The 21,450-nt window shown below is 45.2% G+C and overlaps 1 protein-coding gene across 2 annotated transcripts in view; it reads right to left on the bottom strand.

The window, feature by feature from the left end:
- Positions 1–21,450, bottom strand: part of LOC147732876 (very-long-chain (3R)-3-hydroxyacyl-CoA dehydratase 2-like) — a 225,507-nt gene that overhangs the window by 179,317 nt on the left and 24,740 nt on the right. For both annotated transcript variants that reach the window (XM_086957419.1, XM_086957418.1), the window contains exons 2-3: positions 17,770–17,956; positions 1,289–1,406 (exon numbers count right to left, since the gene is read on the bottom strand). In XM_086957419.1, the coding sequence (XP_086813545.1) occupies positions 1,289–1,406; positions 17,770–17,894 (243 nt within the window). In that variant the 5' untranslated portion in view covers positions 17,895–17,956. The remainder of the gene's footprint in view (positions 1–1,288; positions 1,407–17,769; positions 17,957–21,450) is intronic.

Below are 21,450 nucleotides of genomic sequence, written 5' to 3'. Positions count from 1 at the left end.
AAAACACTCCCAAACTCAGTCCCTGGCAGGATACCAATAACTAAGATGGTGGTGTTACTGCGTCTACCTTGCTATTTTGCGGCCCTTCTGGTTCTCATTCCTAGAAGTAAATTTAGAAACTTGGATTCAATACTAGTGTGCTTGATATGGGGTAGGGGACAGCAAAGAGTAGCTTTGACTAAACTGATTTGTCTGTCCTCAAAGGTAGACAAAGATTTTGAAACATAGTATTTGGTAGCGCAGCTACAATGGTATCTTCACTGGCTCCAGGGGATGCGGGGCAAGGGGTTGCCAGGGACTTTACTCCCGAAACCCCGCCCGGGCATATTTTTGCCCCTTCCTCTGGACTCCAAACAAACTGCCACTGGAAATCGCAGCGACTGGAGGGTGACTAGACACGGTTGGGTTTGCACAATCCAAAAGAGTCATATTTCCGAACCCTACTAACCCATGCTTCTGCTACGGGCTACGGTTACATTCACACAAAAAGAACATGGGTTGTGGTTTCAGAGTTGGGTGGACATGACGACCATTTTCGTGGTGGAGATCCGCTACATTTTGACGTCTTAAGGGAGGAATACAATGTCTGAGCAGGACATTATTTGCTACAAGGCACCTTAATGACGGCCATGCGACAATGGGTGAGGTGATGAACCAACCCCTCCCGCCCCCAACACACCAGGCCTGCCAGTTTCCATGATCTACAGAGGCTAAGCGCAGATTGTTGTCAGCCCTATATCAAGTACGAGCAAACAAGATGTGACCACTCGCCAACCTCAAAGATAAATGGGAGGAGGATATGTAAGCTCCAATTTCGGCTGGAGGCAGGACTAAAAACTTAGTGGCTATCCCAAATGTATCCCAGAGACACAGTAAAAATGTATCTGCTATTATGTAATACAATGAGCCGACCTTACCCCAAGCAGACAATTCCCATTTCCCCCTCACACGTCACATGAATGCCCCAGATGCGGATTAGAGGGGTGGGTAAGCTACACATGTTATGGGGATATCCATTACTAACTGGGTACTGGTTGGAAATTCCTGAATTGTGTCACGGATTGCAATTTCAAAAAATCTCCTACGACACGTATACTTGAGCTCTACTACTGAACAGCAAAAAAGAAACTAAAGTTTGTGTGACTGACCTTAAAAAAGAGGAAGGGAAAGGGAGAAACCCAGAGTCAGCAGCGGCCAATGCCATTTACTCACCTAAGGCCCGCTTTCCTTCATGTTTAAGGCACAGCGTGTGCAAATACAAAACCATCCACAAAAACTTGCCACTCACCTCAAGTAGAGCTCCGGTTTGGAAATATTTTAAAGGTTTCTCTATTGCATAATAGAGGCCGTGATAGCTGCCCTTGGTAAGATAAGCACGGACTAGACCAACTGAAATTACAAGCCATCTAGTAAAAACAAAAATAAAAAAAATATATTATAATGCAAAATCTTAAGAGGAAAATAGCAACATCTGATTTATACACAAGCAATAAACCACGGTAGAAACCACATTGAGTAAGGAAATCAAAATATTTAAGAAAAAAGAACGGTGTCAAATACAGTATTTTGGCCCCGACTGCTGGCTCGTTCCCTGGCAGAGCCAGCGGTTCAATTACTGTCCAACCGCGCAACTCGTAATAGGGCTGTTGATCGCCGGTGCAGCGGTGGCTGGGCTGCCACCACAAGTCTGGCGGTCCTCAGACCGCCAGACTCCTAGTTAGGCACTTAGACTGGTCTTAGACCCATAGAAGTTGCCCGGAATCTTGTCTTCGACCCATATAAGTAGCCCCAAATCAAAATGCTCTACTGAGCTATACGAATTGTAGTTGTGTGCTACATAAAAAATGTGTTGGCAGACTACACTAAAAGAAAACCGGTGCATCTGTGCATGAACTCAGTCAAGGAACTTTTATCACATTTATAAACTTGCCGTTTACCACATTACCATGGCCTGGAAGGATTCTGGAACAACTGCAAGTCTTTACAGAAACAGGAGCTCTGTATAGGGCTTGGACATGTCAAGAGAGCATTCCTAGAATTCCCTGCTGCAACGCAAGTCGCTATAGTTGCATTTTCTCGACAGTATGCTCTTGAGCACTCTCCCTGAATTTCTTCTTTTACCCTTTTTTTTAGGTCTGGCTAGCTTATTTGATCAACAAAAGAGCTTTAACCCCTTCACTGCGGCCGCGATTTTACCGCTGTGCGGTAAACAAAAGAACAGGGCGGGGCCGTGACGAACCCCAGCCGTCATCAGCACACGCCCACCGTAGGGCGTGACAGCTGGGGTTCGTCACCAGCATGGGAGGGGTTAAAGAAACAGATGGGATTTGACTTCGCCTGCATGTCGATTACCTGGCGTACAGCATTCAATTTCGAGTGGGATTTGATCAGGTGGAGCTATTTTTAGGATTTACTCAACCTTGCTGGCGAGTTAATTTAAACTGGAAGGAACAGGTGTTCTGTTCATTCAGAAAGTGAATGAGCAGTAAAGAGGTCTTTAAATCTTGTTTTTGTCTTGACACATTGTTGTCTGTTTAAGGACAGAGGTCAAATGTCAGTTTGTCTTTTTACTAATTGTTGCTGATCTGTTCCTAGAAAATGTTTACTTTTCTTTCTCTTATTATAGTTAGTGATTTTTGTCAAGTGAATTATCCTGACATGAACTGTAAAAAAAAAAAAAAGCTGTAAAATGTCAGGTTTTTGAAACAGCTTAAAAATTAAAAGTACAGTTATTTCAAAATATATCAGGAATTATGAAAGTTTTTTTTTTAATCCAGAAGTGTGATGCAAACGAAGATTTACATAGGCGCAAATCAAATCACAACACTCGGTGATGGGAAAATGACCAATATTTGCAGAAACTCAATTTGCAGACATTGTACACCATATAGTTTTAAAACCACATGTCTGTGGGAAATTCTTTGGGCAATTCAATGCAATATCTGCTGGTTGCAAATTACAGTGTGCTTCCACTTTGTGTTTTAGTTATGTATTTATCACAAGTGACAGTTTTTAAACAGGAGTTCTGAAACAGTCCTTTCCCTGCACTGATGACAAAGCTGTTAATGAACTGAGGCAAGTCAATGGGCATGTGTATCCTATACGTGGCTAGATTTGTATTACATGTGGAGCAAAAGTTTAGTCTATTAAAAACCAAACAAGAGTCTTCAGTATAGCAGACCTGCAGAACGTGCATATTTGAAGGTGCTCTCAAATGTAATAAAGAAGAAAATAGCATCTCAGTGAATTAAAATACTTGCCCAGGATCAATTAATTTGAAACCACTTTATGGGTCAAGAGCATTATAAATAGGTTGAGTAGGAGGAGGAGCTACGACACCAACCAAGATAGCCGCATAGTCTCCCGGCTCCGCTGACCTCCGTCCTACGCTCTACTATCCTGTCACCTATACTGATTTCCTGCCCCGGATCCGTGTGTGTGACCCGATTTGCACTCCGATGATGTGATCCCAGAGTTTCTCCGACATCGTGGAGCGGAGTAACGTCGAGGACCGATTAGAGGCCTAACCCAGCCGGGAAGCCGGGGTCTCGAGTGCTGGCCTAGCCGGGTCCGAGTTGAACAACAACGGACTGTGGAATGCGGTTGGGTCCGGTCTCTGGAACATTTGGACTTTTGGGATTGCTCTGCTACCATCTGCTGCCTGGTGCTCTATAGGAGGTGAGGTGACTAGTGACGCACGGTGCTGTGTTGCGGGGGTCCCGGACCGGGGGTCCGGCATTCATATCGCCGGTACCCCTTGGGTTGGAATCTCACTACGCGCTACTGCACGCTAACAGTCTGTCCCTCATGGCTCATTCCTGCCCCGCCTAATCTTCCCCCGGAGAAGGCGCCTCTCCGTGGGGACCACCATGCCTGAGGAAAAATGGAGGCTGACGGAGCAGGCTCAAAGTGGCCCGTCACAGTGTACGGTGCTGGAGGCCCTCGTGGCACTTCGGGAGACTGTTAAAGCTCAGACCTGCAGCCTGTTGTTGGCGGCGGATGGAATCAAAGGAATGAGACCGGATCCTGACTTGACGCCCGAGGCCCGGCGGCCAGCTCACCTTTCGATTGCAGCCCCGGTGGCGTACTTAGACCCAGTGCTGGAAGCTGTATTTGCCCCTATCGCAGTGGAGCTACCCGAAAGTACTGTGCTTGGTGACTCAATTACTCCGTTGGACTCCCCGGTTTTGCAACTGTCGGAACATTTACATGCTGTCCCCACTTCGGTTCCTTTTAATTGGTACTGTGAACTGTTTTGGACTGTGTCGACCCCCATTCCCCAGTCGGTCTATTAAGATGGCGGATGGGACAAAGCCTGGCTTCGGAGATGGGGAGGGGCATCATTGGTACCAGTCGACTACTTTAGGACCTGCTGTTCTTTTTTCATCTGTGGACCCCTGTTCGGCCGACTTCTGTGTACCTTTCGACATTTTGAGGACAGGGCTTTCTTCCCCTGACGGACTCAGCGAATTTAATCGACGGGGCCAAGGCTGAGATTGTTGTCTGGGTTGTTCATTGTGGTATTTGGTTAACGGGATTGTTTTATTGCATTAACGGAGTCCGGGAGTGCGTTGAATTAAGCCTTCCTCCATTTCCCCTTTTTGGGTGGGCTTTAATTTCTTTCCCCTTTTTTCTCTGTTTCTTCTATATTTCGGGCTTCGGTTCTTGGGCGACAGGCACACTGCTAGGGGGGTAGGCCGTAGTCATCTGCAGGGGTGCAGGGTGGGGGGCTAGGGGATGGGAGTTTTGTTTTTTCTTTGTTTCTATGGCCTTTTTACTCTTCTTATCTTTCTTTGGCCTTTTCTTTTCTCTTTTTACTGGTCAGTGTAGTGGGTTCATTGTTTGGTCCATCTCTGCTTTCACATCTGTGCCTTAACTCTTGCGATGTTTCGGGGTCACTGGGTGGGCATAAATGATGGCGCGAGCCGTACTAGTATGCTTGTTTATCCGGTGTCGTCTGCTTAAACGCCACTGACCTACATGAAAACGAATTGACTGTGGACACACTGCTATTTCGCTCGTCCCTTCTTCATAGCTCGAGATATTGTATGGCACCTGATCCTTCTATCTTATATTATAAAATGAAACCTTTTGTATCCTGTTCCCAACTTGATGTGTCTTCCAACCAGTACGCATTGTGGATGTAGCGACTATGCTCCCCGGGAGGCTGGGTCGGAAGTTTTTTATTGTAGTACTGTGTTGCAATTGCTTAGCGGCCAGCTCTGGGGGTTGTAGGCCTGTGTTTGTATCTGGTTGAAAATGTCAAATAAAGGTTTTAAAAAAATAAAATAATAAATAAATAAATAAATAAATAAATAAATAAATAAATAAATAAATAGCTTGAGTAGATTATTTAAGTCACTAGACATGCAGATCTAGAAACATTTTTAGGATTTTGAGGCCTGAGGTGAATTATTGGGTTGAAGGGGGGGGGTGGACGGGGGGGGATTTGGGGGTGAATCAAATTTTCATGAGTTCATGAAATATTGTCATCTTTAATTTGCCTATCTCTAAATATCCATTTTGAGGTCCGATGACTAGTTTTAGTTGTTTGAAGTTATACTTCCTGGGTCTGAAAAAATTACAAAGAATTAGCTTATTATGTACTTTCGTGTAACAACACTTCCTCTATTGCACCTTTTTGTAGTAGCACTTCCTGCTCCACTAACAGGCATGGGCACAGGGTCAGACTGATTTGCATATAGCCATGTCTGAACTGGGGTGGCAGAGTGGGCTAAAGAATGGTGATGGATTAAACCCAGATCTTTTGACTGGGTGTGAGTGTTTGATTGATTCAGATGCTCCGTCCATCACCACCCCCTTTTGTACCACTATTAGGCAAGGCAGGAAATCTTCCATCCTACACAGAATACCAATCCGATCATCTTATGCTCTATAAACAAGATTCTAAACTGTATTATTTTCTTTAATGGACGCCAGTGAAGAGCAAAGAATAAGAGTAATACGATCTCAGAGTCTGACACTTGTAACCACTCTAGCAGCAAACCTTTGCACCAGGTGTAATTTTAAGGAACGCCTCGGGCACTTCCAGCCAGAAAGCATTCCCAGAACCCAGCTTAGATTGGATCAGGGCTGTCACGGCGGGAGCATGGATTTCTTGTGGAATACAAGGCAAGATTATTCTCAAATGTTTTAAATCCCCAAAAGCATACACTTGTTACTACTACATTATGGGCACTTGTTACTACTGGAATCTGGGATTCTATGGATAGGAAGAACAATTGTTACTTACCTGTAAACAGGTGGTTCTCCAGTATTGGTGTCTTTCATAGATTCACATGCTTGAATATTCCCTGTCGTCGACGTGGTAGTCCCACAGTAAATAAAATAGCAACAACATACCAATAACATGTATGTAAATACATAACACATGAAATAGTAGTAGTAAATACATAATAAAGGCTCAAAAACCAATTCCCACAAAGGAATACATGATAGGAATATGTTACCAGTGTTTTTTCTCTCTGTCATTATATTAGTCCAAACTACAGTCAATCAGGCGCCAGCACCCTTCCAGAACCTTCTCCTCAGAGCTCAGACCCTCAGATTTTCGTAGCACAAGAGTGACAAAAGAGTTGATGAGGAGAAGCGAGCCTCTGAGGGGAGGAGGGTGGGTCGCATGTGAATCTATGAAAGACACCAATACTGGAGAACCACTTGTTTACAGGTAAGTAACAATTGTTCTTCTCCAGTATTAGGGTGTCTTTCATAGATTCACATGCTTGAATAAAATAGAGAGCAGCAACATCCGAAGAGATTGCTATCCAACAGCATGGAGAAAACCAAAGAGACAGTAATAATACAGTCATGTAAGTACTGATAGCAATCATAAAAACCATAGCGGAGGAGGGAAGACAGAGGCTCACCTTAGTTAAAAAGATGACGAAGAACAGCTTGTCCCACTGCTGTATCCGCCTCGTTGATGGCATCCAAGCAGTAGTGCTTCGTGAACGTGTGCCGGTTGGACCACGTGGCTGCCCGACAGATCTGATGAAGCGGCACACCAGCAAACAGGGCGGTAGAGGAGGACACCGGCCTGGTGGAATGAGCCCTCACTGAAGATCGTAGAGGCTTGCCTGCCTGCTGATGGCATAAGATAATGGCTGAAGAAATCCAACGTGCAATAGTTGGCTTGGAAACAGGGCGCCCTTTACGCATGCGTCCGTAGGCAATGAACAGTTGATCGGACCTGCGAAAAGGGGCAGTCCTGCTGATGTAAAATTTAAGGCATTGTTTGATGTCCAAAGAGTGCAATCGTTGCTCTGTCGGAGATTGAGGATCGGCAAAGAAAGTCTTTAAGAAAACAGGCTTGTTTAGATGGATATCCGTAGGCACCTTCGGCAGGAAAGTTGGGTTGGTTCGAAGCACCACACAATCAGGTTTGAATTGAAGAAAAGGAGGTTTGACAGTGAAAGCTTGAAGATCACTCACGCAACGAGATTATGTCAGAGCAAGGAGAAGGGCTACCTTCCAGGTCAGAAACTTTAAGTCCGCCCTATGGATAGGCTCGAATGGCGCCTTCATTAGTTGGGCTACGATGACATTGAGATGCCAAGTGGGAGGAGGATGCCGAAGAGGTGGGAACTTCCGGAACAGTCCTTTGAAAACTGACGAATAACTCTGGAAGAGCAGAGAGAGGAGGAGCCATCCTGCCTGAAACAAGAGATTGCCGCCAAGAAAACTCTCAAAGTAGTATGGGAAAGCCCGGATTTAGCCAGGTCCAGAAAGAACGGAAGTAGCTGCTCCGGAGTGGAATGGATAGGATGGATATCTGTAGCCACACACCAATGGCAGAACCTCTTCCATTTAAGTTTGTAAGTCTTAATGGTAGACGGAGCCCTGGCCTGAGCGAGAATGTCTCGGCATTCCGACGAGATATTCAAATGCGCAAATTCAAGGTGCTCAGGTTCCAGGCCGACAATTGTAGAGAAGAGTGGTTCGGATGGCAAATTTGACCCTTGTCCATCGTCAGAAGGTCCGGTCCAGGATGAAGGAGGATGGGCTCGCACTGGGACAGAAGGAGCAACTCCGAGAACCATGCCTGACGGGGCCATCTGGGAGCGATCAGGAGAATAGGGCAGGGCTGCCTCCGCATCTTCCACAGCAAACGAGGCACCAATGGGATCGGAGGAAAAGTGTAAGCGAATAGATCGCACCAATTCATCAAAAGGGCATTCCCGCACGACCCATGGTGGGGATGCCAACTTGCGTAAGATGGGCATTTCCTGTTCTCGGGTGTTGCAAAGAGATCCAGAGACGGACGACCCCATCGTTGAAAAACGAGGTCGAGAGTCGGTTGGTGTAACTTCCACTCGTGGGTCGATGACGCTGACCTGCTGAGGGAATCCGCTAGTATGTTGGAGACGCCCGGCAGATCCACAGCAGTCAGTGAAACTTGATGACGGATTGCCCAATCCCAGATCGACTGAGCCAGCCGAGACAAGAGTGGAGACCTGGTTCCGCCCTGCTTGTTGACATAGTGCATACTGGTGGTATTGTCCGTCTGAATGAGCACTCATTCCCCGTGAAGCACAGGAAGGAACGACTTGAGTGCCAGAAAAATTGCCATCAGCTCCAGCCTGTTGATGTGCCAGGAACGATGAAGCGGAGACCATTTGCCTTTGATGGAAAGGCCATGAAGGTGAGCACCCCAGCCTTCTAATAAGGCGTCTGTTGTGAGCTTGAGTTTTGAAGTGGTGGAGAGGAAAGATGTTCCTGTCGCAAGGTTGGACGGTTGCACCCACCAGTGGAGAGCCGATCTCATGCGAGGGGTGACACTCACGAGGTCGTTGAAAGAACCGGAGACCTGACGCCACTGTACGTCCAATTCCTCCTGAATGGGGCGAGTCCGAAGTCTGCAATTGGGGATCAGTGCAATACAAGACAATGCCATCCCCAGAAATGACCTCAAGATCCGGACAGAAACTGACATTCTTGCCCGAATCAGAGACACCAAGCGAAGGATCTTTTGTTGACGCTCTTGGGACACAAATGCCTTTGAAAGCACTGTGTTCAATGTTGCTCCCAGAAAATTCCTGCTTTGAGCCGGTTCGACCTGAGGCTTGTCGACATTGATGGTTAGGCCGAGAGATCGAAACACATCCTGACAAAGACGGGTGTGTTGACACAGCTGTTCGTGAGACTGACTTGAGGAGGCAGTCTTCCAGATATGGAAAGATTTGGACACCTCGGAGACGCAAGTAAGCCACTACTGGAGCCAATACTTTCGTGAAGACACGAGGGCCCATCGGAGCCCGAAAGGCAACATCTTGAACTGGAAGTCTCTCCGTTCCACCCGGAAGCGCAGGTACTTCCGATGCTTTTGAAACATTGGAACATGGAAGTAGGCATCCTGTAGGTCGATAGTGGTTATCAAGTCGCCCATGGAGAGAAGACGCAGTATCTCTACCAGTGTAAGCACGCGGAAGGATTGGCTCTTCAGGTACCTGTTGAGCGCACGCAAATCCAGAATCGGTCGCCAATCTCCCGTCTTCTTGAGTATTAGGAAAAAACGGGAATAGAAACCCTTTCCTCTGAGACTTGGGAACCACTTCGACTGCACCTTTCTAAATTGGAAGATGAACTTGATGGAAAAGCTCCTTGAGGTGGGGAGGAGGCGGGCAAGACGGTAGAGTGGGAGGATGAATCTTGATGAACTCTAGAGCATGGCCCTTTTTTACAATGTCCAGAACCCAGCGGTCCGAGGTGATGGAGGACCACTGAGAAAAAAAAACCAGATTCGACCTCCAACGCTGGGGGGGGGGGGGAACACACGTCATTGACGTTTGGGAGTGGATCCTCTATAGGAGGATTTTCCCCTGTAGGATTTTGACGACTGCTGTCGGGAGGACTGCTGTTGGTTGGAAGAGTAACGTTGGTTACCTTGATGGTAGGAGCGGTATTGAGAGTTTCCTCCACGAAAAGTTGAGGAGGTGCCGCACCCCGAAATGGCTGCTTCCGAAACTGTAAAGTCCCTAATGAGCGAGCAGTGTCAGTGTCCTTTTTAATTGTCTGCAAAGCCTCGTCTATGTGGGCTCCAAAAAGCAACTCACCGTCGTAAGGCATATCCAAGATCTTGGATTGAACTTCTTGGCGGAAAGAGGTGGACCGTAACCAGCCCTGCCTTCGTATAACCACTGCACCAGCAAGCTGCGAAAGCTTCAGCCTTGGAAGCATCAGGAAGGAGGTTCACCAGGGCAGACAAGTCTGACCACATCTGGCGGTCGTAGCGGCCTAAGATGGCCTTTGGATGAGCGACAAGGCACCGGCGCCTTGTATTTTTTCCTCAAGGCGAGGCAGTTGAGCCGGCAGTGAATTTGGTGTTTGCACGCGCTTCACCCCTTCAGCCCATATAAAGTCTATGATGGGTACAGTGTGGACTTGTTTGAATGGCTGATTCTTTGGACTTCACCCGTTCGGGAGTGACGTCATTATCATCAACGGGGTACACAGTAGTGTGGATCTTCACAGACGTCTGGACCTGTGGTGAAGGCGCTGGTGGCGGAACAGAGACCGGAGCCGCGCAGTCGCAGGCACATGAGGCATAGGCATACCCTGCGGAGAAGGCGGGAAACGCCGGTTGTAGTCATCCAACATATGTCGGAGATTCGAGATGAGCGACAATGGCAACGTCGCAGCAGGAACTTGTATAGAGCGTTCTTCTGCTTGAAAATACTGGTCGTCATCATCATCATCACCGTAATCTTGGCACAATGACCAAATCCGACGGACTGCGTGCCACTCTGAAAGAATCACCCACATCCTGATCAGAGTCAGAATCCGGCTCAGAGCCCGTGGCGAACATGGGCGAGGGAGGCTGTGGACCTGGAAGAGATAGTTGGTCAACTGGCCCTTGACGACAATGGTGCAAGGGGGTCGGCGGTGGAAGAGCCAGACCCAGCGGAAAACAAAGGCACCAAAGGTAATGAGGCAAACGATGAAGGAACCACCGTCGAGGGAGCAGACGACGACGCTGGTAGAGGCGTCGACGAAGTCGTTGCAGAGAAATCAGTCGTCGACGGAGCAGCTGTCGACGTTAAAATAGTCGACGAAGCCGTCGGCGATGATGAAGCCAACGTCGACGGAGTTGATGCAGACGGAGCCCTCGTCGACGGGACCGTCAATGAAGAAGACTTTTTGTGAGCTTTCGGCGACGAAGACTTTGCTGACGACGAAGCAGATTTTTTTGTCGACGAGGAAATCGGTATCGTCGACGAGACGGTCTTGAAGCTGAGGGATACCTTAGTCGACATGGACGACGTCGACGTAGCGGTAGTCGACGATCCGGACGCTGATGTCGTCGTCACTGTCGCCAATCCGGAGACGGCAGATTTAGTCGTCGGGACAATCGTCGACGCTCCAGTCGACGACAAAACATGTTTCTGAGCAGAAACACGATGGGAAGCAGCAGAAGACGCCCGAGAGTCAGGTCTCGTGGGCGTAGCAGCAGTAGGAGGTGGTGACGATACCGCAGGAGTCACAGACATGGAAAGTTTCTTCCTTTTTAGAAAGCGTGAAGGCACATCCTGCACACTACTACGCATAGAAGCTGCATTAGAAGGTCCAGACTGCAAACTTTCTGCATCTGACAATGCCGAATCCTTATCCTAAAGACGGTGGAGCCAAATGAGGAGACGGCCATCTCGGTCCTTAAGAGTGTTTGTAGAGAAAGTCCTGCAAAACTTACAGCTACCAACTTCATGGTCGAGATAAAGGCAATAAATGAACTTTTTGTGGGGGTCCTCAGAATAAAGACGCAGTTTCCCACAAGAAGAGCAAGGTCTAAATAAAGACTTCTTACTTGAAGACATGTTGAGAAGACTGGGAAACTTGAAGAAGTAGAGAAAACTGAGCAGAGCTCAGGGAGACTCCCTTCACACGACGTGCGGTAGAAAATCTGAGGGTCTGAGGAGAAGGTTCTGGAAGGGTGCTGGCGCATGATTGGCTGTAGTTTGGACTAACATAATGACAGGAATACGTTACAAGTGTTTTTTTTCTCTATCTTGTAGTACTATATAGGAATTGTTTTTTGAGCCTTTTATTATGTATTTACTCCTACTATTTCATGTGTTATGTATTTACATACATATGTTATTGCTGACGGCCGAAGAGCTTGAAGTCTTTGCTGTTCCTTGATGAAGAATCACCCGCACAGACAGTTCCTGCGCAGGAACTGTTCAGAACTAACAGAATTCAATAGAGAAGCATAGGTGTTGAGCAAGAAGCTACGTGATCGGGATTATCCTGAACTGGTGATCAAGAAGGCACGTAAACGCACTAAAAATAACAGAGTCTCTCCTGGAAACTCACCAGAGAGAGCAGGAGAATAGAGCTATTTGTGTCATGACACTCAATACTACAGCCAATCAAATGAAGAAGATTGTACAGAAACATTGACACATATTGAATTCCAATGGCTTGAACCAGCCATCCCCGTTGCTCCCCTTCAAAAAGAGAGGGAACATAAAAGACATTGTGGTTCACACTAGACCTAGGACACGGAGACCAACAGAGATTGGGAGCGAGAATCTCTGGCACCTACCTCCTGTGATGGGCCATTATGCTTGTGGCTACTGTAAAGCGTGCCCTCAGACACTGAATGGGAAGAGTGTAGATATCGGCCTGAACCAACCATGGTAATTGAGGAAACGCACCACTTGCAATTCCGATAATGTGATCTATCTTTTGAAATGCCCATGCAAATTACAATATGTGGGCATGACGACGCGCTGTGTAACGGTCCGAATACTGGAGCATATGAGTAATATATGTTGTGGCAGAACAAACACAAAACTCACAACCCACTTCAAGGAGAGGGGTCCAACGAAAAAAAAACTTTGTATGGACAGTCATTGACAGACCATATATTCCACCAAACGTCAATTACACTACAAACTTCCTCTTTGTTAGAGAACAGAGATGGGTGAACAGATTGCACAGCGATCCTTGGTATTAGCTTAATGGGATAACAAGCAATTAAGAACGAGAGAAGTCTGAATTAGAACATTGATACGTTTACAGAGACTTCTCCCCGTCCCTTGAGATATTTGTGGGCGTGATCTGAGAATTTTTAGACTGAATAAATAATTTGAGAAATGGTTCTTTGTAACATTGGATTGCTATCATAAGGCCTGCTGAGGTTACTTTCTTTGACTCTACGATCCCATAAGAAGGGAGAGAGAGGCACATGTAAATTATAAACTTTAATGACAAACGCATAAGCACTGGACAGATGAGTGTGGTGTCATCTTGGTTAAAACGAGTCAAACTCCCGGCCTTCTCCCTTTTTGTTCACTCAGATATAAGGAGAGAGGGGGAGAGGTGGAGTCCTGTAACCCTTTAAAAGTCTGTTTTCTGCACTCTATTCCCCTGTGGTATTACCTAGAAAGGGAATTAGTTGTGGGCGGGAATTCCAACATGGCCACCATAAACAAACAGACATTGCTCTGTATTGGTATCATTCTAGTTGTTCCCGGTCCGGATCTAGCTCCGATCACGTGATGGCAGCAGTAACATTAACCCCTTCGCTGCTCATGACGAGCTCCGCTCGTCATGCAGTACACTGGTCGTGTGCTTATGACGAGCTGAGCTAGTCATGAACAATGGGGATGGAGGATCTGCAGCACCGGCGGGGAAAAGCCATAGCAGCCAAGGTGTTAATAAGCAGCCTGAACGAGAGTAGGGCATCGTCGGAGGACCCGATTGGAGGAGGTAGGGGGGGGGGGGGGAGACTAGGACATGGGGGGGAAATAGGACAAACGCCGGTCTTTGAAGAAGTAAGTGGGGGAGTGACAGAAACAGAGGTCCCAGTTATTTACCATGTAGATAGTAGGCCGCCTGAGACATCAAGGAGAGTCCTCCCAGTATTCCAGTGCGTATCTTACCTGCGTAGAAAGAGGGAGTTCTGGATGGGATTCGAGTTGCTGGGAGTCTCGGTGCAAAGGTTTAATAAGACTCGTAAAATTAAGCAGCAGCTTTGATGGATGAACTAGGGTCCAGTGCTTCTGGGGATATGTAGGGGCAAGCGAAGTTCACTATTGTGTTTTTAAGTAAAGAATTGGTTTCAATGTTGGATAAATCACGTGTTCTTGTATCTTTGTACACAGTTTGACAATAAGACAGCAATGCCCCGGTGGTCCTGGGTTTAGAGCAGTTCTTGTAAACCTGGATAAGACGTGGTTTTTTACTTACCAAGTTTCCGAGGCACAGTTACTCCTGTTTCCACATAAAATGGTTGCAAGAGGGCTTGTGTCCCCGCACAACAAAGGATTTTTATCAACACACCACTTCACTGTTGTCAGTGTGATTGGAACTGCATCCATATGATTTTAAGGATTAGCGGTATAACTAATGAGACAAGAAACCGAGCACAACATAGGAGGTGCACTATAGAGGGTGTAGGGGAATTACATAAAGGAAGGTTGTTAAAAAGGGACTGTCACAGAATTATCAGTTGTTATTTTCCCCACAGAAAATGTTTTCCCTACCTATACAGTAGAAGGTTCAGCAGAAAATACGAAATCTTAGAAATAAACCAGAGTCCCACAGAACCCACAACACGAGTTGTGACCTTAAATATCAAGGGATCTACACCATGAAGAAGGCCGCATTGACCCAACGGGCTAATTGGAGAGTCCGAAACATGTTGGCACTTGCAGTAGGGATTAAGGCGCAGTTACCCCTCCTGTATATCCCTAGTTCGTTTGACCTTTTAATCCAGTCAAGGGGAACCAAGAATAAAGGTAATAACTAGGTATCTCCTTAGACTGTTTTGCTCTTCTTTTCTGCACCCGAGATCCCTTCTCAAGGGAACAGCTTTCCCTATCACTTATACTCTTTTGTTTTCCTTTTCAACCTTCTCCCTCACCACTAAAAAAAACGGCACTCCGTCCAGTGTGTTGGTCTGCGTCTGGACGTCTGCAGCGGCTCTATGATGAAGCATGCCATTGCATAGTGGGTGGGAACAGTATTAGGAAATTATTTAATTTTCCTGCTCTTATTTTTCCTCGTCTTAGATATATCTTTGAGATATAATCGGGGACAGGAACCTTTCATTACAATCGAGGTTAGCATCCCTGAGTTTTATAGTCCTTCTCTCTTTTGTGAGTCTTAATACCTTGGCATGGGAGTCAGGGAAGGCTCATTTCCTGGTCTCTTTGTGATTTTATAGGGCTCTATGGAGGAGTGTGGCTCAATGGTGAGAGTGGCAGACCCTGATGCAGAGTTCTGACCAGGGACGAGGGTTCGATTCCCGCCTCGGCTGGGTCTCGGGCTCAATTTCCTCGGACCTGTTAATTCTCGCCTCGGTGCCTATTCTCATCACGGGCCCCACGCTGCAACTCTGGACAATAGCTTGCTTAGCCTCCACACCGGCCCCAACAGCGCTAACCATGCCTGGCTTCACCGTGGAGGTGCCCAGAAGTGGACACTTCACAGGGAAAGCCAGGAGGGGTTCCACAGCAGTATGAGTATCAGCGCCAGGAAGCCGAATAGGCGACACCTCAAGGTGACAGTGCGCTCTATAAGTAGCATGACATTTACATTCTATAGGCCTTCCTTAGGAGAGACATGCTATATATATATATATATATATATATATATATATATATATATATATATATATATATCACACGAAAAAGTAATCCAGCACTCCGCTCGTTGGATGCAGTTAGATTTATTTTAGCACACTGTTACAGCCTACGCGTTTCGAACCGGATGGTTCCTTCTCACGGCAGTGTTACACAGTTGTCCTACTTTGCTTTCATTATATCTATGCATATAAAAGTGCATTCTGGGACATGCAGTTTTAAGCTGTACTTTGTTATGTACGGACATTTTTTCGCATTTATATTCTATTATTACATATATATACATTGTCATTTGTTCACGCTGTTTTTTACATCTCGCGGCTGAGTGCCCGCTAATCAGCAGCATGTCCTTATGGCACTTACGCTCGGTGTGTCGGCAGTGTTCTCAACTGTGCACATAAATGGTACTAGTTCATTTAATGCATTTTGAACTTTGTGGGTTGGTTCTTGGTTGGTCTGTGCTTCCAGTATATATATCTCGGGCTGAGTGCCCTTGCCACTGCCTTTGAATTAACACCAATATTTGCAATAGCACCGATCAAGAAAAAAGCAACATACACATAAATATATAGGCTTTGACATTGGTGTGAATGGCAAAGTCGAACTAGTGGTACAAAAACTAACCTTCCAGTCTGCAGTGGCTGGGTGGGAGCTATTTTGTACTTTCTCACACACAGGGTGGCACAAACAGTGTTGCAGCCCTGAGTAGAGACTCTGTCTTACATGCCATGGGTACCATATACTAAGAACTTATAAGTAAGTCAGTCCTTGCCAATTGGGGTAGCCAATTCGACATGCAATTTGTATAGGCTCCGAACACTGGCACCAAAGTCTGGTTAGCAGGCCTTGGTGCACTCAGTCGAAAAAACAGCAGCATCAGTCCAAAAATGTGTGGTGAACATGCAAAAAGAGGCATTTCCTTACAACCAAGTTGAAGTTTTGCATCTTGAATGCTATGCTATTTTGGGCCGCTTACTGGGGTGTGTTGGAAGGCCACTCACTTGTGGCTCTTGACTTGAGGAGTTGGTTGAACTGTGTTTGTGTTCAGTCAATCTGTTGCCTTTTTTATTTTTTTGATCCTGTGAGAGCTGCAGGGCAAATTACTACACCGACCTGGAGTAAAACATGTATTAGAAAGTTGCTGTGCTCAGAGTAAGCATTGTGTGTATGCAGCTTATTTAGATATTACAAAGCAATGCGTTACATCCTGAGCGATGTAATGAGATTTATTGTGTTTAATTACACCTAACCTAAAGTGCTCCACTCTATGGTGCATGAATTACTGACTAGTCCATTTTGGAAACTGAAGCTTCTCATCAATGCAGCATGGCGACAATGATGATCAATGTGTGTGAATCCTGCTTGGGTTGTTAACTTATCATTCAGACTCCATGCAAGACTGAAATAAAAATGCAATATGAAGATGAAGAAAACATACAATATGAAGATGAAGAAAACATACATACACAATTAACTAATGCTCAATGGCCCATACCAGATTTTTTCAGCAATTGACTTTCTTTCTTCAGCGAGCGGAAGCAGGGAAATTATATCCCAATAAATTGTCAATGGCTCTAATCTTCTACAAAAGGTGGACACTAATGTCTTAAAGATTCAGTTGTAACATCTATTTCAAGTCATCAAGAAATTCGAGAGAGATTACAATGCTGGAAAAGTTTTACTTCGAATATCGGAGCTATGGAGAAATTATTCTCGAGTGCTCACACAGGCCTTGTAACAGTCTGAGCTTTTATTCCTTTCCTGAATTCAAAGTCTACCCATTAGTCCTGGATTCAAACGAGTAGAGCCAGCTGGGCACCCTTATGAATGGTTACAAGTTATTTTTTCTGAATCAAGTGAATTTCACAGTTTAGTGACATTAGAAATTCAATAATTTCTCTTTTCTCAGACTGCCTACAAGAAAATACATTTCTGTACACTTCAAAGTTAGTGTTTTTTGGAAATGCACATCGGTTTATCATGTAAATGAAACATAAAAAACAGATGTCAAATAGACTGGAAAACAATAACAAACACATATGGTCAGCATTGATTGGTACTTGCCTGCGTCCAAATCTCGAGTCATTACAAAAGTTCAGATTACAACCCAACAGATAACATTAACCAAACCCATCAAACACTGGAAATAATATAAACTTACCCGGCCGTCATGATCACATTGTAAATAACCAAGTATGCTACAGCAAAAGAACCAGGACCTCTCCTTCGTTTTGAAGTGCCATGATCGCTTCCAGGTTTGGTGCTTCCACATGTAGGGGCCGCCATGTACAATACTATACCAGCTTTGCCCAGTTACTTAGTCAGTGAGATCCAAAACGAACAGTATCCTATTGTCAAAAAACAAACATTTAACAAAATATTTTTCCAGCACAAGAAATGTTTTTGTTTTTTCCACAGACAAGGTACTGCACTAAACCAAAGTTAAACTACAGGACACAGTTACATATGCAGTCCATATTAAGACAAACTGATTACAACTAGTAGTACCGGGTACAGCACCATCACTTTGGGCATAGCAATGCATTTTCCTAGAATGTATTCAAAATTTTGCAATTCTTTATTTTCTTCAACAAACATAAAACTGATGTACGCCTCCCCTTAAGGAGTCACATTACAATTAGCTACATTAGGAGATAAACATATGTTGTTTATGTATCACTGAGAGTGTCTGGACAAATCATGAAAGTCACACCTTAAGAGTCGTCTCAGACCCAACACTGAATTTCAACATTTCACAAATACTGAAAGGTGCAGGAGAATCTGTATTCACTAACAGAAAGCAAGAGTGGAGTTTTGTATTCAGAGTAATCTTTTTTTAAAGGGAAGAGGTAAATAGCTAGCAGGCCATTTCACCTTTCCAGAAGCATACCCTTGAAACAGGTGCCTAGCAAATGGCATTAGGTCAACTGTTTATCTCTGTTCTCATATCACCGGCGAGATAGTGGCCCCCTATTCCGTTGCAATCCTGGTTAAGGACAGGAGTTGCAAAATGGTCATCATATGTTGCTAACTATATTGAGTGGCCAGGGTCCTTTAGCGAAAACTAATCTAAGTCTACACGCGACCCTGCCACTGGCAAATGCACAAATATGGTATGGGACAAACTAAGTAGGAGAGTTAATCCGAGATATATTTACTCGCCATGTCTCATACAGACACATCACCCTCTACTGCAAGTCAAATACGAACCGAAAGCTATGTCCCAATTATAGGCGAGGGACATGGGGAAATCTATATAAACCAGCACCTTTCTAATCCTCAAAGACTAAACCGGTAGCAAGCCGTACAATCATTTAAGTATCTTTCTGTATTAACAATTAAATAGTAGTGATAGTAGTAGTAGGCTTGTCCTTTTGGAATTTCCTGCAGAGCCAGCACCCTTTGTGACTTTGGAAAGATTGCAGGATGCTACCACCACTAAGCACTTAATAACCAATCTGTATCACTCTGTGCAGGAATAAGACCGGTGCATGTGGCACGGCCAAAATGGAAGGGGGAGCTGGGCAAGAAATATCAGATGAAACGTGGCAGTTTTGTTGCTCCCAAACATGCATGGTTTCTTCAAGTAGCAGGCTTCGAATTGTCCATTACTCATTCATTCTATGAACCTCTTCTTAGGTTTGGCTTTAGAGAAGACAACTGTGCTAGATGGAGTTCTCCGTATGCACACTTAACAGTACTGTGCAATAGCATGCTGAAATACTGGAGGGAGGTAGTCTCAGCCTTGTCCAATATGGCAGACTGGAAAATATGAACATATTTATTGTGCACCGCCGTTTACTGGCAAAGTGACAGATAGCCTGTCGCCAGGGTAGAGGAAGAGCCTCCAAATTCAAGCAATGGAGGAGTGACTTGGTACACTGTAATGAACAGTGGGAACTGCATGCTGACTGGTTACCTCCATCATCCAAGCTCAGGGATATTTGGAGCCCTCTTAAGATATATTTGCTCCATCACACTGACAACATAAACTCCAACATCTGTTCTGCGCCAATGTGGAGAAGGGGAATTATTGCTGAAGATGCCCTCAAGCGTTTTCTACATTCCCCGGAATCATCCATAGCAATACTTTAAATTTAAGAAGAATTGGATACTTCGACATGCCGAGCTACCGGCAACCCTTGACTAAGTAATTTATAAAAGATATACCTATACAAGATAAGTAACTCCATAGTATGCTAGATGTTTTATTGCTGAGGCATTACTCATTATGCTGTTATGGTGGGATATCAGTGCACTGCATTGTAGTTTGTCCACATTGACTGTTGTACGGTCTACCAAAAATGAGGAAATAAAACTGCATAGTGGTAGCCCATGTTGCTCTGTGCTTGCCTGCAACAATGGCAGAACAATACCATGCAAGAAAAAGACCCAAACCTACATTTCTGAGCCTTTAGACAGCTGGTCATAGTTGCACCAGGGGTGCTGTCCCGTGCTGAAATCAAATATCTGATGTTATGAAGTACAAAGGCTATTTACAACTCAAGTCTTCCTTTTTTAAACACAATGGAGATAAGGGATGTACTTCTCTTTATTTTAAAAATAAGTCGAGTTTTGCCATGAAGAAAGTTATGACGTTATTTTGATATATAATACCTGCATACCAGTAACTACTATTAAATTGCTAACATGATCCATGTGTAACACCATGCAGCTCAGAAGTCTGAACACAAAGGTGTGTACTTGCATCTCCTGGGTGGCTAAAACCCCTCTTCTAAACAAAAATTTGCATTGTTCACCTTTGGTGCAATACTTTTGGATCAACAGAAGCAGATAAGGGTCAGGACATCCGCCAGAAGTGAATGCGGTTAAATAATCTGACAAGGTAGTTTCCTTGTGCTTTTACACTAGATTAAGTTGTGAGTGGGAATCTGGGTCACAAGAAAAGGTTGCCATTTTATTTATGACCAGAACTTTTCATAAAAGATTATGAAAGGGAGCTTTTACTAAGTGCCTATGACAAAGCCAAGTAAATATCTCGTACTAGCGGTTGCCAGTACCTGGTTAAAGTTAAGACCTAGTTTTCGTAGGAAAAGTGTTTTTTTGACCCTGCTTCTAACTTTGATGCCGTATGAAGGATCTTCACAAAACTTTCCCCCAAAAAGTGTCCCACTTTGTCTAGTTGTGCATGGATGGGTGATCCGTCAAGAGGAGGGGGGGTGGCGAGGAAAAAAAAAAAAAAAAAAGAGGGGGGGGGAATTGTGTTTCCCATGTTAAATCCCCTCGAGGTTTTAGATGACTACAGCGCAAACCGCTAAACGGAATTAGACAACATGGGGAAGAAAGCTAGATCTTGGTACAGAAAGCGTGCTTTTTGTGTAAATGCGTTCAGTAGTTTGAGATAATAAACAAAAAAGAAATATAGATCTCCATGAACATGGATGCCCTGCGGGGGATCTGCAAAACCATGCACCACCAACGACGACGACGTAATTGGATGGTCTAAACCGGAGTAGAAAGTTGCAGCCTCCACAGTCCCCATTTGGAAAAAAATCAGTTGTAATGAGGTATAAGGGGTCAGGGTGGAGGTTCCCAGCCCCCCCCCGCCCCCCCATGTTTTTGAGGGCTTACAAACCTGTTTCGACGCTCAGCATGGCTCATGTGTGGATTTGCACATTCTTCTGGGGGGCATACACCACACACACTCTTACACACAAACTCCCACTGAGATACTCTCACGCCCACTCACTCGACACACTCAGACACTGTCACACCCACTGACAGATTCACTTATTTATTTATTGACATTTGTAGAGCGCGGCGAATACCCGTGGGCGTCTCGGCGCTAGTTAAGGGATGGATCAGCAATTGGGTAAAGAAG

This window comes from Lissotriton vulgaris, chromosome 2_1 (genome assembly GCF_964263255.1).
Source record: "Lissotriton vulgaris chromosome 2_1, aLisVul1.2, whole genome shotgun sequence".
Lineage (NCBI taxonomy): Eukaryota > Metazoa > Chordata > Amphibia > Caudata > Salamandridae > Lissotriton > Lissotriton vulgaris.
Note: the sequence above shows the minus strand (reverse complement) of the source record. Positions and strands in the feature narration are given on the sequence as shown.